Source organism: Muntiacus reevesi, chromosome 19 (genome assembly GCF_963930625.1).
Source record: "Muntiacus reevesi chromosome 19, mMunRee1.1, whole genome shotgun sequence".
NCBI lineage: Eukaryota > Metazoa > Chordata > Mammalia > Artiodactyla > Cervidae > Muntiacus > Muntiacus reevesi.
Genome location: NC_089267.1, coordinates 37952306 through 37967837, shown reverse-complemented (window position 1 = coordinate 37967837; position 15532 = coordinate 37952306). Strand labels below are relative to the sequence as shown.

The following is a 15532-nucleotide window of genomic DNA, read 5'->3' as shown; positions in this document are numbered from 1 at the left end:
ACACAGTATTAAGTGTTGACAAGATGCAATATGTTTGAATGGAGTGTGAGAGTAGATCTGAGTGAAACTTCGGACAAGTGGTTTCAGTGAAAGATTTCACAGCTAGGAAAATCACTCCATGTATAAGATTTTGTACCAGAGTTTTCAATATACCCATATGTATTTCTCAGCTTTCAAAAATATCTAGGAGTTGGTTCAGCTGTCAAGTGATAGAAAATTCAAAATAGTAGTGAGTTATATAAGATGAAGAGGAAAAATAATTCTCAGGTAGATATAGGGTATCCAGGTCTGGTGCAATGGCCCACAGTCATCAAGGACCCAGTTTCTTTTCTCTTAATTGCTGCAACATCCTCAGCATTATGGCTTCCACTTCAGAGTCCAAGACGGCTGTTCTAGCACCAGCCATCATGCTCACATTCCAGTCAGCAAGGAGGAAGAAAGAGAAGAAGGCATGTCTGTTCCTTTCAAGGACACCTTCTAGAAGGTGATATATAACACACCCACTTAATATATCTCACTGGTCAGAACAGTTACTATGACCACATCTAGCTGGAAGGGAGGCTTAAAAAATATGCTATCTATTCTAGGTGGCTATTCATACAGTAGCTAAATATATGCTATTTATTCTAGATGCTCAACTAAAATTGGAGGTTCTATTACTATAGAATAAAGGAAGAATGGATATTGGAAGATAGTTGTTTCTGCCACACACACACAAAAAAAAGAATATAGTCTCCATTCTGAGGTAATCACTGTTAATTAACACTTTGATATATAGCATATATATGTAAATATATATAATTTATTTTATAAAACTGAGTTCACATTGTATACACTCTTTTTGTGTTTTTGTGTTGTGAATGTCTTTTTATGGCTATATGTAGTTTTTTTTGTTGTTGTTTAGTCACTAAGTGCATCTCACTCTTTTGTGATCCTATGGACTATAGCCCTCCAGGCTCCTCTGTCCATGGGATGTCCCAGGCAAAAATACTGAAGTCAGTTACCATTTCCTTCTCCATGGGATCTTTCCAACCCAGGAATCGAACCTGCATCTCCTGCATTGGCAGGTGGATTCTTTACCACTGAGCCACCAGGGAAGTCTCAATGTAGATATCTATTTTTTAAAAAGCTCAAAATAAAAATCTAATCCACTTATAAAGTAAGCATATTATGTAAGTCATTTAAATCAATTATTCTTGCTTGAAGACTCATTCCGTTCGGGGTTCAGGGTAGGGATATAAATCTACATCAAGTAAAGAGCCAGGAGAGTTTACAAATCTATGAGAGGGTTGGGTCCCTGGCTGAAGAAACACTAGGGCTGTAGATAGCCTGAGAATGCAGGTTAGAAGAAGACTCTTGGTGAGGACTCACTTCTGTGATACTTGGGAAGAAAGTCTGAGGGAGGGGGGCAAGGCAGATCCCTGCTGGCTTCCTCCTTATCTCCTGTCAAACACTCAACTGCCCCTGGCTTGAGAATTGAGCTCATTTGGGAAAACTATTTTATAGATTGTTGTTTATGATACTTAAGCTTTATTTCCCCTAGCAACCTCCCCTTGTTTTCAGAATCCTTCTTGAAAGATGAAGGGATTATAGTTCAGATAAGCATCCAGAGTGGTGACTTAGCAGCAACTCAGAAGTTCCTACTTGCTCTCATTGAACAGGATGCTATATTTACTTGGTGTCCTCAAGTGTGGCACAGGAAAACAGCATGCTTCTGCTCTTCACTCCCTACTGTCTCCCTAAAATATCAGCTTAAACCAACTCTCTGCTGAGAATCCTCCTCTGGGTCTCCATTTCCTCTTTCACCAAAACCACACTCCTCCACTTGACTGACTGCATCCTCCAGAAGATGCTCACCGACTGGACTGACTTCTTCTCCCCAGGCCACACACTGTACTGATGCCAGTGCATTAAGACCCCATTCTCAGAGCTGAGGCCTTGTTTAGGAACATGAGATTTGAGAACTAGATGGACTCTCATAAGCTATGTAACAGTGAATGTTAGCTAACCCCTTTGATCCTCTGCTTCTTGGTATATGTTAAATGGGAATAATAAAAATGGTCCCACAGTTGCACCATGGGTAAAACTAATTTATGGGCCTGACCCCTGGCAAGGGTCTAAGTGATTGTGATGTTCCTTTCCCCATCACCTCTGTTTCAGGCTTCTTTTCTCTCTGAGTTTGCAGCAGGCTGTGTTCCAACTGGGTCATTACTGGGGCTGGTCTGTATCACTCTCTCTGGGCTAGACTATTCCATTGCCCAGAGCCTACTGGCCTCCCTTGCAGCTGAAGCCCTAACCTGTGACCACATCTGCAGAGATCTGTGCCAAAATTTGAGAGCCATGGTTTCCCAGCTCTGCCCAAGGCTCTGCTGTCCTCATGTGTCAACACCCTCCTGCAGTAAATCATATAGGCTTTTACCTGAGGGTGGGCTTCTGACACTCAGGGGAGACTGTAGCCTGCCTCAGGGCCCATTCCCCTCCCAGAACCTTCTGTCTCCCCAGAAAATCTCTGTTCTCTCTCTTTCCTAATAAAAGACAGAAAAACTCTACTGCAAAGCCATGTATGTGTCTTTCACAGGCTACAAGCCGAAGTTTACATTACTGTAAAAAAAAAAAAAAAAACTTTATAAAAATGCAATATCTCTAAACAATCAAAACTAAGTCTAAAAAGGAAAAATGGAGAAAATTTCCCTCAACTATGCAAATGATTAATATCTACTGGAGACTTTGTCAGCTATATAAAAACAGCATTAAGTCCTAATAGAGGTTAAGAATAGATAATTCAAACAAAAGAAAATACAGATTGTTTAAAAAAGAGAGAAATTGTCAACCTTCAGTTCAGTTAAGTTCTGTCGCTCAGTCGTGTCCGACTCTTTGCAACTCCATGGATTGCAGCAGGCCAGGCCTCTCTGTCCATCACCAACTCCTGGAGTTTACTCAAACTCATGTCCATTGAGTCGGTGATGCCATCCAACCATCTCATCCTAACCCTTCTCCTTCTCCTCCTGCCTTCAATCTTTCCCAGCATCAGGGTCTTTTCCAATGAGTCAGTTCTTCACATCAGGTAGCCAAAGTATTGGAGTTTCAGCTTCAGCACCAGTCCTTCCAATGAATGTTCAGGACTGATTTCCTTTAGGATGGACTGGCTGGATCTCCTTGGACTGGAGATCCAGTCCTTGGATCCCTTGGACTGGATTGGAGAGTCCAAGGGACTCTCTAGAGTCTTCTCCAACATCACAGTTCAAAAGCATCAATTCTTCAGCACTCAGCTTTCTTTATAGTCCACCTCTCACATCTAGACATGACTACTGGAAAAGCCATAGCTTTGACTAGATGCACCTTTGTTGGCAAAGTAATGTCTCTGCTTTTTAATATGCTATCTAGGTTGATCATAGCTTTTCTTCCAAGAAGCATCTTTTAATTTCATGGCTGCAATCACCATCTGCAGTGATTTTAGAGCTCAAAAAAAAAAATAAAGTCTGTCACTGTTTCCATTGTTTCCCCATCTATTTGCCATGAAGTGTTGGGACTGGATGCCATGATCTTAGTTTTCTGAATGTTGAGCTTTAAGCCAACTTTTTCACTCTCCTCTTTCACTTTCATCAAGAGGCTCTTTAGTTCTTCTTTGCTTTATGCCATAACAGTGGTGTCATCTGCATATCTGAGGTTATTGATATTTCTTCTGGCAATTTTGATTCCAGCTTGTGCTTCATCTAGCCCAGTGTTTCTCATGATGCACTCTGCAGATAAGTTAAATAAGCAGGATGACAATATACAGTCTTGACATACTCCTTTCCCAATTTGGAACCAGCCTGTTGTTTCATGTCCAATTCTAACTGTTGCTTCTTGACCTGCATACAGATTGCTCAGGTGGTCTGGGATTCTCATCTCTTTCAGAATTTTCCACAGTTTGTTGTGATCCACACAGTCAAAGGCTTTGGCATAGTCAATAAAGCAGTAGCAGATGTTTTTCTGGAACTCTCTTGCTTTTTTGATGATTCAATGGATATTGGCAATTTGATCACTGGTTCCTCTACCTTTTCTAAATCCAGCTTGAACCTTGAACTGGGATTTCAAGGTTCACTTACTGTTGAAGCCTGGCTTGGAGAATTTTGAGCATTACTTTGTTAGCATGTGAGATGAGTACAATTGTGTGGTAGTCTGAGCATTCTTTGGCATTGCCTTTCTTTGGGATTGGAATGAAAACTGACCTTTTTTAGTCCTGTGCTCACTGCTGAGTTTTTCAAATTTGCTGGCATATTGAGTGTAGCACTTTCACAGCATCATCTTTTAGGATTTGAAATAGCTCAACTGGAATTCCATCACCTTGGTGCTGGTTTAGTCACTAAGTCGTGTCCAACTCTTGTGACCTCATGGACGGTAGCCTGCCAGGCTCCTCTGTTCATGGAATTCTCCAGGCAAGAATACTGGAGTGGGTTGCCATTTCCTTCTCCAGGGGATCTTCCCGACCCAGGAATTGAACCCAGGTCTCCTGAATTGCAGGCAGATTCTTTACCAACTGAGCTATGAAGGAAGCCCCCATCACCTTAGTGGTCATCAAATATAATTTAAGTCATTAATGAGGTACCACAAATGCCCACTGAGTTCAAATAGCATTTTAAAATAATAAAACCCAGTGCTACAAAAACTGCAGAGAAATTGGTATGCTGACAAAGCGCTACTGGCCTTGTTACAGTCATTTTGAAAAGCAGTTTGGCAGTGCATTTCAAGAGCCATGAAAATGCTTCTGCCCTTTGGCTGACAATTTTCATGTCAATATAATCATATGAATAAAAATAATCATGTGTGAAAGTAATCATTATATGTTTGTACAGTAGCAAACATATAAACAGTCTGAACGTCGTTTAACAGGAGAATTCATCTGTTAAATGTTGTTCAATGTCCTCAATGTATATAATATTGTGCAGCAATCAAAATGATAACTGCAGAGTCCCTTCCATTTGTCAACTCACTATTAGCTGATGTCCTCCTCCCCAAATTTCACAAGGAATTAGAAGGCAATCCATTGATTCCCTGGCTCCCCACTTAAGAATCACATGTATGGCCCCACCTGCATTCCTGGTCCTTCCTGTCCTGTCCCTTTCTCAGGTTGATCTCTCCAGTGTCCTCAGACTCTCTGTGTCTTCTCCACCATCTCACTCCCTCAAAGAGCAACTCTCTGTGAAATCAACCTTGGGCTCTCAGCCATCTCTTTCCCCTTCAAATCTCTTCCATTCTTAAAGGAAAAGCTTGAACTCACATCACTAGCCAACCACTCCCCTCCCAGACAAACTTCTTAGAGACATCTGCACTCCCATTCTACCCCTCTCCTTTACAACCTGTTCACTTCACCTGGCTGCCTGCTATTCCTGCCCTTTTTACTGAAGTCACTGAAAACTTTCTGGTTAAATTCAGGTAATATTTTCCTTCCCTGATCTTACCTCATTTGACCTCCCTGGGTGTAATTTGACTTTCTTTCTGAAACTCACTCTCGCTTTGATCTCCATACCCACTCTTTTCTCTGACTGAGGTTAGGTTTCCATGACATGTCCTGCCTCTCTGACCTCAACTTCTTTGTGGTGACCCTGTCCTCCATGCATACTGTACAGACTGCTCTCTTCAAGGGACCGCCCTTGTTTCTCTTCACTTAGGTTTACTAGTTCCCTTCAACTGGAGTCAAGAGAAATGACATTCAAATTCTGATTCCTTCACTTTCCAACCATGTGGGAAACTCATTTTGCCCTTTAATCCTGTTTCTACTCTGTAAAATGAGGATAATAATAGGGTCCACTCCATAGGGTACCTTAGCAAATGGTACACATTTGGTGATGTGTCAATAAACAGCCTCATTATTAGTAGTATATGGCACCTTAATCAGCTTTTCCAATCTAGACTCTCTGCTAAGTTTCAGCACAATCGCTCTGCTTGATGTCATACTGGGGACCTGCACTGGATGGTCTGCCCTAAATTCGATATGTCTATAAATCACATTAGCCATTCTGCCCCTCTCTAGTCCAATCATGTCAACACCTGAAAACTGGAAGTCATCCTTCATACCTTTTCTCCTTTTATCTGTGTCTCTCTACCTCCCCACTTCTGGGTATGTCCCACAAAATACTCCAAGTTCATTTCCCAGTCCCCAGAATGGTGAATGCTTAAAAACTCTGAAGTCCTAGAGGAGGGCAGAATGAAGACAGAAGGAGCTGGATCTCTGACTGAAAATGTGAAAGGCCTGTCTGCTGATCAGAAAACCTGTATTGAGTTTTATGTGAGGGACAATCCTCTAGTATCTTATGCCTCCAAGATTTGTAGAACCATCAATCTTAGCAACCTGATATGCTTTATATAATGTATGAAACATGTGAAGGACTTATCAACTTCTCCAATCATCACCATCACTACCCACTGTTAAGTCTTCATAATCTCCTGTATAGATGGCTACAATAGACTCTTAACAGGTTCACCTAAACCCATTCTTGCTCTTCTTTACTTCATTCACTGTATAGTTGTTGGTGTGGCCTCCATACATTGTAAGAGGGACCAAATCTGATCAACCGCCTAGCTTAAGAAAATCAGTCACTGCCCCCCCCCCCCATTACCTTCAGGATAAAATCCAACTAGTGCCATGATACAGGAGGCCTTTATGAGTTGGCCCACCTGTCTGATGTGTCTCTGCTCCTGCCCTCTTTTTCTGACATGCCAGCCACAAATAACTGCCCATGGTCCCTGTGACCTGCACCAGCCTCACCTGACCTCATGCTTTTGCACAGGCAGCTCCCTCTGCCTAGAAAACCTCCATGTCTTCCTTACCTTCCATGTCTGTGAGTCATCCTTCAAGATTCAGCTTGGACATCATCTCCATCATCACCTCTGAGAGGCATTTCCTGATTTCTCTAGGCTGGCTGATAGTCTTCTCCCAAGTGCCCTCATTACCCCTGTGATCACTTCTTTTTATAATATGTGCCATGCTTTTTTCCACAGAATCCATTTACTTGTTCCTGAGAACAGGAGACTATTATGGCATCTTGATTTTCTAGTACAATGCTTAGCTAATAATAGGTACTCAATAAGGGTATACTGAATGAATGAATGGCTAGGCAAAAGTATGAAAAACAATTATAATACAACATACAGAAAAATTGACAACACACCCTTAATTACAAAGTAAAAGTTGAAATTGTGCACTGTACATATAGTACATGCATACTAGGCAATATATCTACATCAAATAATATGCATCTACATCAAATATATATGCATATGGAAAAGTTTTGGGAATAATCATTCAAAAGGCATGTATTGAACCCTTCCTCTGTGACAGATCATACTGATGGGAAGATTAATTAGAACTTGCCCATCCCCTCAAGAAATTTACAATCTTGTTGGGGTGGAGGAAGCAATCCTTTTTAGCTGATGGGAATATGGGTGAAATTTTTTCTTTCAAAATTCCCTTTAGTTTTTTTAACAATACATTTTAAAAAGCAGCTTATAAAACAGAAAAAGTCATCTACAAATGCTGTTCATAGTAATTTTGAAGTTATAAGCTACCTCATTTTGGCTACACCTATCCAAGGTAAAGCATCTTTGAGTTTTGGCGTCTACATACCTTTGCACACCTTGAGTCCATGTTTGTTTGCTTTCCTGTGAAGTTGTTGATGTCTTGTGCACAAAACACTTGGTGTTCTGTGTGCCCTTGTATAACTTATTTCACCTCTCTGAACTTCAGTTGTCCAATCTTCAAAGAAAATAACCCCAAACTCCATGTAATTGTTTCAAAGAATAAAATGAGAAAATGAGTTTGAACCTGCTGTGTGAGCTTCAAAGCACTCTGAAAATGTAGGGCACAGCAGATTAAAAGACTGTCTCCCAAGTGCTCGGGCCTGGTGCACTGGGAAGACCCAGAGGGATCGGGTAAAGAGGGAGGTGGGAGAGGGGATCGGGATGGGGAATACATTTAACTCCATGGCTGATTCATGTCAATGTATGACGAAAACCACTACAATACTGTAAAGTAATTAGCCTCCAACTAATTTTAAAAAAAATGAAAAAAAAAAAGACTGTCTCCTTGTTACTTTTCAAATATACCAAGAGACCCAACTTTATCACTCTCATATCCAGCAGGTAATCTAAGTTGCAAGATTACACCTATCTCCACAAAACTTAATAGTTATTTTCATCATATATGAAAATATATATATATAATCAAAAACATGCATTTTTTTATTTAAAAAAATATTTATTTGGTTGTGCCATGTCTTAATTGCTGCATGAGGGACTTCTGACCTTCCTTGCAGTGTGCATGTGAACTCTTGGTTGCAGCACATGGGATCTAGTTTCCCTACCAGGGATCCAACCAGGGGTTTCTGTATTGGGAGCATGGAGTCTTGGTCATTGGACCACCAAAACATATGTCTTTAAATGTTATTATTTTTCCTGATTTTCTCTTATGCAAAAAACAGAGGTGCTTCTCACCAACTGAATTTAAAAAAATTTCAACTGTCTCGCATAATGTTCTGCATCATATGGACAGGTAATGATAGTAATGTAGTCTGCTCCTTTTCTAAATTTGGTGGGAATATCAGGTGATGCTGAGATCCCAGGGTAATGGCCTTTTGAAGTGAAGACTGCTCACCTGGCGTGAAGCGGGAGCATCTCTGATGTGTTTGGACAGGCTGAGAAAGTAGGTACCTTGGACATTATGATCCATCGTTAATGCCTTATGGGGAGAGGAAAGCGTGTGGACTGGTGAAAGCAGAGAAAAGGAGATATTTTAAATATCATTCATTGGCTTCAGCATATGTCTCCAAAAGATTATTTCTACCCAGCACCCTGGTTTAGGCCAAACAGTGTATTCAGTGGCTCTTTGTGATTCTTGCCTCTTTCAGCAATAATCTTTCTTAGTAACAGCTTCATATATCTCACTAAGCACCTGCTCTCTTCCTGAGCTGTCAGCACAAGTATCTGTATACCAGCAAACAGACTTATACTTCCCAGTAGAAAACTGTATTTTTTGTCTCTAAGAATCAAGGGGAAGGAATGTGTGTGTATTTGTGTAGATGCTCAGAGAGAGAGGCCAGAATTGCTGGTATGGGTCTTTCCAACCTAGTTTTATAAGGTCTAGACAGCTTGGCTGACTTCAACTCCAGTTTTCTAAAACATAATTGATTTGCAAAGATCTGGGCCATGAGAAGGCACACCTGGGAAGTGGCTGTGAGCCCACAAGAAGGAACAGGAAAAATACCTGAAAGCTACAGAAAAATAGAGGCTCTGGGGCAACCAGAATTTAGAGCTCCTTGATGGAGCCACTGACTTTGTCAGGGCCAAAAGGGGACCACATGTCAGCCTTTGTCTTGGGCCGTAAAGGTGGTTCTTGTGTGTGTGGAAAATTAAAGGTCTACTGAGGATTGGTTAGTGTCCTGAATCTGAAACTACACCAAATGATTTGAAGTTGGGTTGTTGCTACAATTCCTTTATTGGAACTATTCCAAAGTCCAATCTAAACTGCGTGCTAAACTCACAAGGAGATTGTATGATTACTTAAATGAGTGTTCTCAACCCTGATTTCCCATCAGAGTCTTCAGGAAATCTGATGCCTAAGTTCTCACTCCAGATCAAATGAATTTCTGGGTGAAAGATCCAGGAGTCAGTAGTTTTAAAAAGCTTTCTAGGTAATTTGGACATGCAGCCAGGATTGGGAACCACTGGTCAAGACTGAGACAGGCAAGAAACAGCCAAGGGAGACAAAGAGTTGTGCTTGAGAGACTGTAATTCCTGAGCAGAATCTCAGAGAAGGAAAATTTCCTTGTGTTCAAGCTTGGATACTGCTATAATACAAAGGCACCAGAGGATATGTTGGGTTTGTCATGGGGGTAGTAATGATGAGTTTAACCTGTGCCTATAAGCTGAAAACCAAAATCTGCACACCACAAAACATAACCTGGATCAGACAAGCTGGTGGATGCATAATACATTTAGTTGTGTGCTTGAGTCAAGTATCAACAATTCACAGACTAGAAACCCACCCAAGGAACCTCAAGGTTTGAAAGGTTTGTAGTAGAGACTACAAACAGCAATTTCAAGGGATCCAGGGATTTAGACTCCCAGAGCTGGCATCCAGACCCTCAGGGACTGAGGTCATTCCCTCCACATCTCAGTCATTTGATCTCCCTTATCTCTTTTCCTCTCCACACATCTGCTTCATTCTTCTATTGCACCTGTCTTCCTCTGATTCTCACTTCACACAAGGTTCAACATGAGTGATCCAGCCCTAACTTATTATGCTCTTTCAGGTCCAAAGTCCAACACTGACTGACAACTGTCACAATATTTCTTAGTTAAATTTTCAAGAATGGTCCTGAATGATGTCCAGTCACTGGTTCAGTGAATGATGGCTGATCTGGTCTAACCTTGGGTCAGGCATCAACCTCTTTCCATAAGCTGGGCCAGGAGTGGAAATTGTCACAAAGTTCACAGGGTGAACATTCTAGGAGACTACCAGAAGGACAGGTTCTTGAGGAGAACTGTGCGCAAAGTAGGCAGTGAAGTACATCTAATTCCTGACCATAAACAATGAACTACACACCTTTTTTCTTTCCCATCTTCTGCCTCCCAGGAGACAGGTGAATATGCGAGAAATAAGGCGGAGCTTGAAAGAATGCCCTGTCTGCTGTCAGGACCCAGTTTAGTACCTGAGAGAGTACTGGCATGACTGAAAGGAAGTCTACAAACCCTCACAAGCAGCATTAATGTATGTGAATATACATGTATCATCTTCCTCCTGAAACTACTGAAAAGCCAATCCATTCTTGGTGATGGTGACAGCCTGAAAATGTCTGAAACACAGGATCTCTGCTTAATCTTAACCTCACGCTTTCCACTGCATTGTGACATATAAAAATGTAACACATTCAGATACTAAGAAAGATCCTCCTCCCCTTAGGTTTTCATCTGTTTGTTTGGAAAATTTGCGATTAACATGTGATTACAGCGGTTTGACCGTTTGCTTGACAGCTCTGAAATAACATTCTTTTTTTTTTTTTTGAAATAACATTTTTGATAATCTTCTACTGAAACTCAAAATGGCACTTTGAACTTTGACCAAATTGCAAGTTCATGAGAATTTTGTAAACTCTCCCAATGGAGAAATTGTGTGTAAATTCATTCTATGGACCCACACTAGCTATTGCAGCTAAAGATTTGAATGGTCCTATAGTTTTCCTTCTTTTTCTAGTTAAGTACAGCTGAACTGAGATAGGAGGGCAAGATGAGTCTGGACTTGGGTGGGGGCATATTTAAATGGAGAAGGCCAGGATAAAAATCTACCTTCCACTCCAGCCTTTAGACAAGTTTGAATATATATTTTTCTTTTTGAGGCAAAGTGAAGCCAGGAGAAGGAAGAAGTTACACAGGGAAAAGTAGAGGAAGCACCAGCAACAAATGTCTATTTTCACCTTGCCTAGAGCATATGGCCCCTGAAAATCATGTCTGTGGCTCTGATATAATGCCATCATGCCAATAAGAAATCATTTATTCCGTAGCCTTAGGTGGAGTCAACTATTCTAGCTCCCCACCCCCACCCCCACCAAGTACAGCTATTGGAGATTTTGGCTAATTAAAAAAAGAAAAAGAAGGAGAAGTCTAATACTTGTATTTTACTGACAAAACAAAACACCTTTAAACCAAAAGGATGAGTTATCCAAGTTGAAAATAAAACTCCTGCCTACTGAAGTCTGGTGCAGCTGAGTTATCACTATTTTCATCCTGTAATTTGTTTTATAGGGTACTAATTAACAGGGCAAAGTCTGTTGCCAGGAAAGTAAATCACATTTTGCTGTTTTCTTCTTTTCTAACAAGACACAGACCTGGTCTTTAATTAAAGAGCAAGTTCCAAGAGCACTATCAGCTAGTGCAATCGGGGAACATTTGGCTGGGAAGATCATGGTGAAACCCTCTGTGCAGAGTTCAAGAAAGATAGTGAGAGAGAGGAAGAAATGGAGGGAGAGAGAAGAATTGATTGCACAGGTAACCTTCAAAAGATATTGCTTTCCTCAAATGTCCCATCTTTTCTCTGTTCCCCACAACTCAGCTTTTCTTCTCTAGCTCTACTCAGCTGACAAGGGTACCACAAACATCCTTTTAAAAAACCCTCACTGTCCCCTCCACACCAGTCCATTCCTGTCCCCTAAGTTTTTGTTTGCTTGTTTGTTTTTAAGATAGCACCTCTCTGATTGGACCTCTCTGCACCAAGCTCCCTCTTCTGCAGGGCTTTTTCTTCAACCTGGCCCCCTCAGTGACCTCCGGCCCTGGGTCTTGCTGCCTGGCCAGTGCAGCTCATCCCCCACCCCTCCCCTCCCTCTCCACCCTCCTTGCCTCCCCTCAGTCTTCTCTTTTCTCCTTTGCCTCTTTCTCCCATCTATTCCTGGAGGTTCCGAGCTGGCGGCGGCCCTCCGACCTCTCCTTCTATGAATCCTCTGAAACATCGTTTGGGGAGGGTGTATGGTGAGGGAGGTAGCTGATGGGCGGGCAAGGAGAGCGAGTGCCTGGCTTGCACCCTGGAGCCAGGAACCTGACGTCACCGCACCCTGCCTGTCAATCTCCAGTGGGCGCGCTGCTCTTAGCCGCCTTTTCTTCTACTGACTGTTTCTCTCACTCTCCGCAGCACCGGCACAGCGACAAGCTCCCGGCACTCCTGTGCGTGCCGGGCCGGCCACCTCCTCTGGAGTCGGCTCGGTTCGCGCGGGGAGCGCAGCCTGGCGCCACACCGCAGCTCTCATGATCAGCGATTTCCTGAAGCCCTGACTCCCCAGGTGAGCAACCGGGCTCTCTAAAGGAACCTCGAGGGTGTGCAGCGGGGAAGGGGTGAAGGATGGCCAGGGGATGAATCCTTCTCACCCCGGAGAAATGGAGCCAAGCTGATTCCACACTCTCCACCTAAAAAGACATTTCAGCTTCTCTCTCCCCAAACTCCTTTCCTAGGGATCTCTGAGGCCAACGGGGTGCGCTGTGCTCCCCGAGCGCGGAAACTTCTCTTTCAGCACCGCGGACAGCGATCCAGCCGCTTAGTTGAGGAAAGCGCCTGATCAAGCGGGTCAGAGCCGGGGCAGGACTCGCTGGGGCCGCCAATAATAGTCTGGTGCACAAGATGCGGTTGCAAATACGGGCACGCTTACGTGATGTGTGTGAATGTGAGTGCATGTCCTTCGTGTGTTTATCTGTGCAAAAACTCAGATGCCAGTGCGGCATCCCTTGTGCGTTTCACTCTTACTGGCTCACTCACTCACTCAACAGGTGTTGATTTATTTTTGACTCTCAACCACTGCCTTATCGCTCTGCTCTGGGGCGGGATGGGCAGTATGAGCGGGGCAGCAGCGCCCGAGGACGTACCCTGGCAGAGTGAACCGCACACCTGACACTTGTTCTCCCTCTCCACGCAGGGTGTAACGTCCCGCCGCGATGAACGCGAGCGTCTCTTCGCTCAACGACTCGCAGGTGGTGGCAGTGGCGGCCGAGGGTGCGGCGGCAGCGGCCACCGCAGCAGGAGCGCGGGACACCGGTGAATGGGGGCACCCGGCAGCCGCAGCGGCGGCGGCGCTGGGGAGCGGCGGCGCAGCTAATGCGTCGCTGGAGTTGTCTTCGCAGCTGCCAGCGGGGCCGCCGGGGCTGCTGCTGTCCGCAGTGAATCCATGGGACGTACTGCTCTGCGTGTCTGGGACGGTGATTGCAGGCGAGAATGCCCTGGTAGTGGCGCTCATCGCGTCTACCCCTGCGCTGCGCACGCCCATGTTCGTGCTGGTGGGTAGCCTGGCCACCGCCGACCTGCTGGCGGGCTGCGGTCTCATCCTGCACTTCGTATTCCAATACGTGGTGCCCTCAGAGACCGTGAGCCTGCTCACTGTGGGCTTCCTTGTGACCTCGTTCGCTGCCTCAGTCAGCAGCCTGCTGGCCATCACGGTGGACCGCTACCTGTCCCTCTATAACGCACTCACCTATTACTCGCGACGGACCCTGTTGGGCGTGCACCTCCTTCTTGCTGCCACCTGGACGGTGTCCTTAGGCCTCGGGCTGCTGCCGGTGCTTGGCTGGAATTGCCTGGCGGAGCGCGCCGCCTGCAGCGTGGTGCGCCCGCTGACGCGCAGCCATGTGGCGCTGCTCTCTGCCACCTTCTTCGCGGTCTTCGGCATCATGCTGCACCTGTACGTGCGCATCTGCCAGGTGGTCTGGCGGCACGCACACCAGATCGCGCTGCAGCAGCACTGCCTGGCGCCGCCCCACCTTGCCGCCACCAGAAAAGGTGTGGGTACGCTGGCAGTGGTGCTGGGCACTTTCGGTGCCAGCTGGCTGCCCTTTGCCATCTACTGCGTGGTAGGTAGCCACGAGGACCCAGATGTATACACCTACGCCACCTTGCTGCCCGCCACCTACAACTCTATGATCAATCCTATCATCTATGCCTTCCGCAACCAGGAGATCCAACGCGCCCTGTGGCTCCTGTTTTGTGGCTGTTTCCAGTCCAAAGTGCCCTTCCGCTCCAGGTCCCCCAGTGAGGTCTGATGACTCCCTCCACCCTCTAACCAACACCACACCCCTAACAAGCCAGCCTCTGGTGAGCTTCTCAGTGCCTGCTGATGAACTCTGAGATCCCAAAAGTGTGACTGATTTTGGAAAGCCAGAATAAACATAAACACAGCAAACTCACAAAGTGGCTTGTTGGCACTTTACATATACAGTGTATACATGTGTACATATATATACAAATATTTGTATCTTCTGGAGGTATTCAGGATGTGGAATTTCCTGTTCTGTGAAAAAAACTAACAAAAATGTGGTTGTATACTCAAATTGTACATCACATTTGTTGAGTGAAGACATTCCAATACTGCTTAATTATAGCACTTTATTTTTAGCTGCTGAACTGCCAAAACAGTGTTGCCATTTTAAAGGGCAGGGAAAGGGGGTAAAAAGTGTATTTTTGTTGTATGTGATAGAATACTTTGCTGCATATACATCAGTAAATTACAACATATTTTGTACACAAATAAACACATTATAAAAATGTAATTTTGGCATGTGGCTGGTGATAGAATTACTATTTAAGAGATGAATTATATCATACACACTTGCTCATAAATTATCATTAAAACACCTAATCCAGATTATTGGGGAAGTCAGGAAGGGAATACTCACATAATAGCATTCACAGGCCACTAAAGGGTTATTTGTATATCAGTGCAAATTGGTTACTGGGTTTGGAAGACAAGCTCCAAAGGATGTCTGAAACCAAACCACATGTGCACTTGTAAACCCTCAAGCCACAAATTTTAGGTGTATTTTTTCCAGTCTGGAAAGAATTTTAAATGCTGAAAATTCATATTGACTGAGTATATTGTTACTGGCCAGGTCTTGTAGCAAAATGCACAGCCTTAAAAAATAAATAAATTCTTCAAAGACAAGACCTCAAGATATGCTGTGTTCATGAGGTAAATGAAGGTAAGCCCAGCAGCCCACTTTGAGGCACTCTTATCTGCAAAGCACA

The 15532-nt window shown here is 43.9% G+C and overlaps 1 protein-coding gene across 1 annotated transcript; it reads left to right on the top strand.

Annotated features, from left to right (window-relative positions):
* Window positions 1-13449: 13449 nt before the first annotated feature.
* GPR6 (G protein-coupled receptor 6) lies at window positions 13450-14550 on the top strand. The gene has a single exon (XM_065911812.1). The coding sequence runs from the start codon at window positions 13453-13455 to the stop codon at window positions 14548-14550; it is 1098 nt and encodes a 365-aa protein (XP_065767884.1). The 5' UTR covers window positions 13450-13452.
* Window positions 14551-15532: the final 982 nt, after the last annotated feature.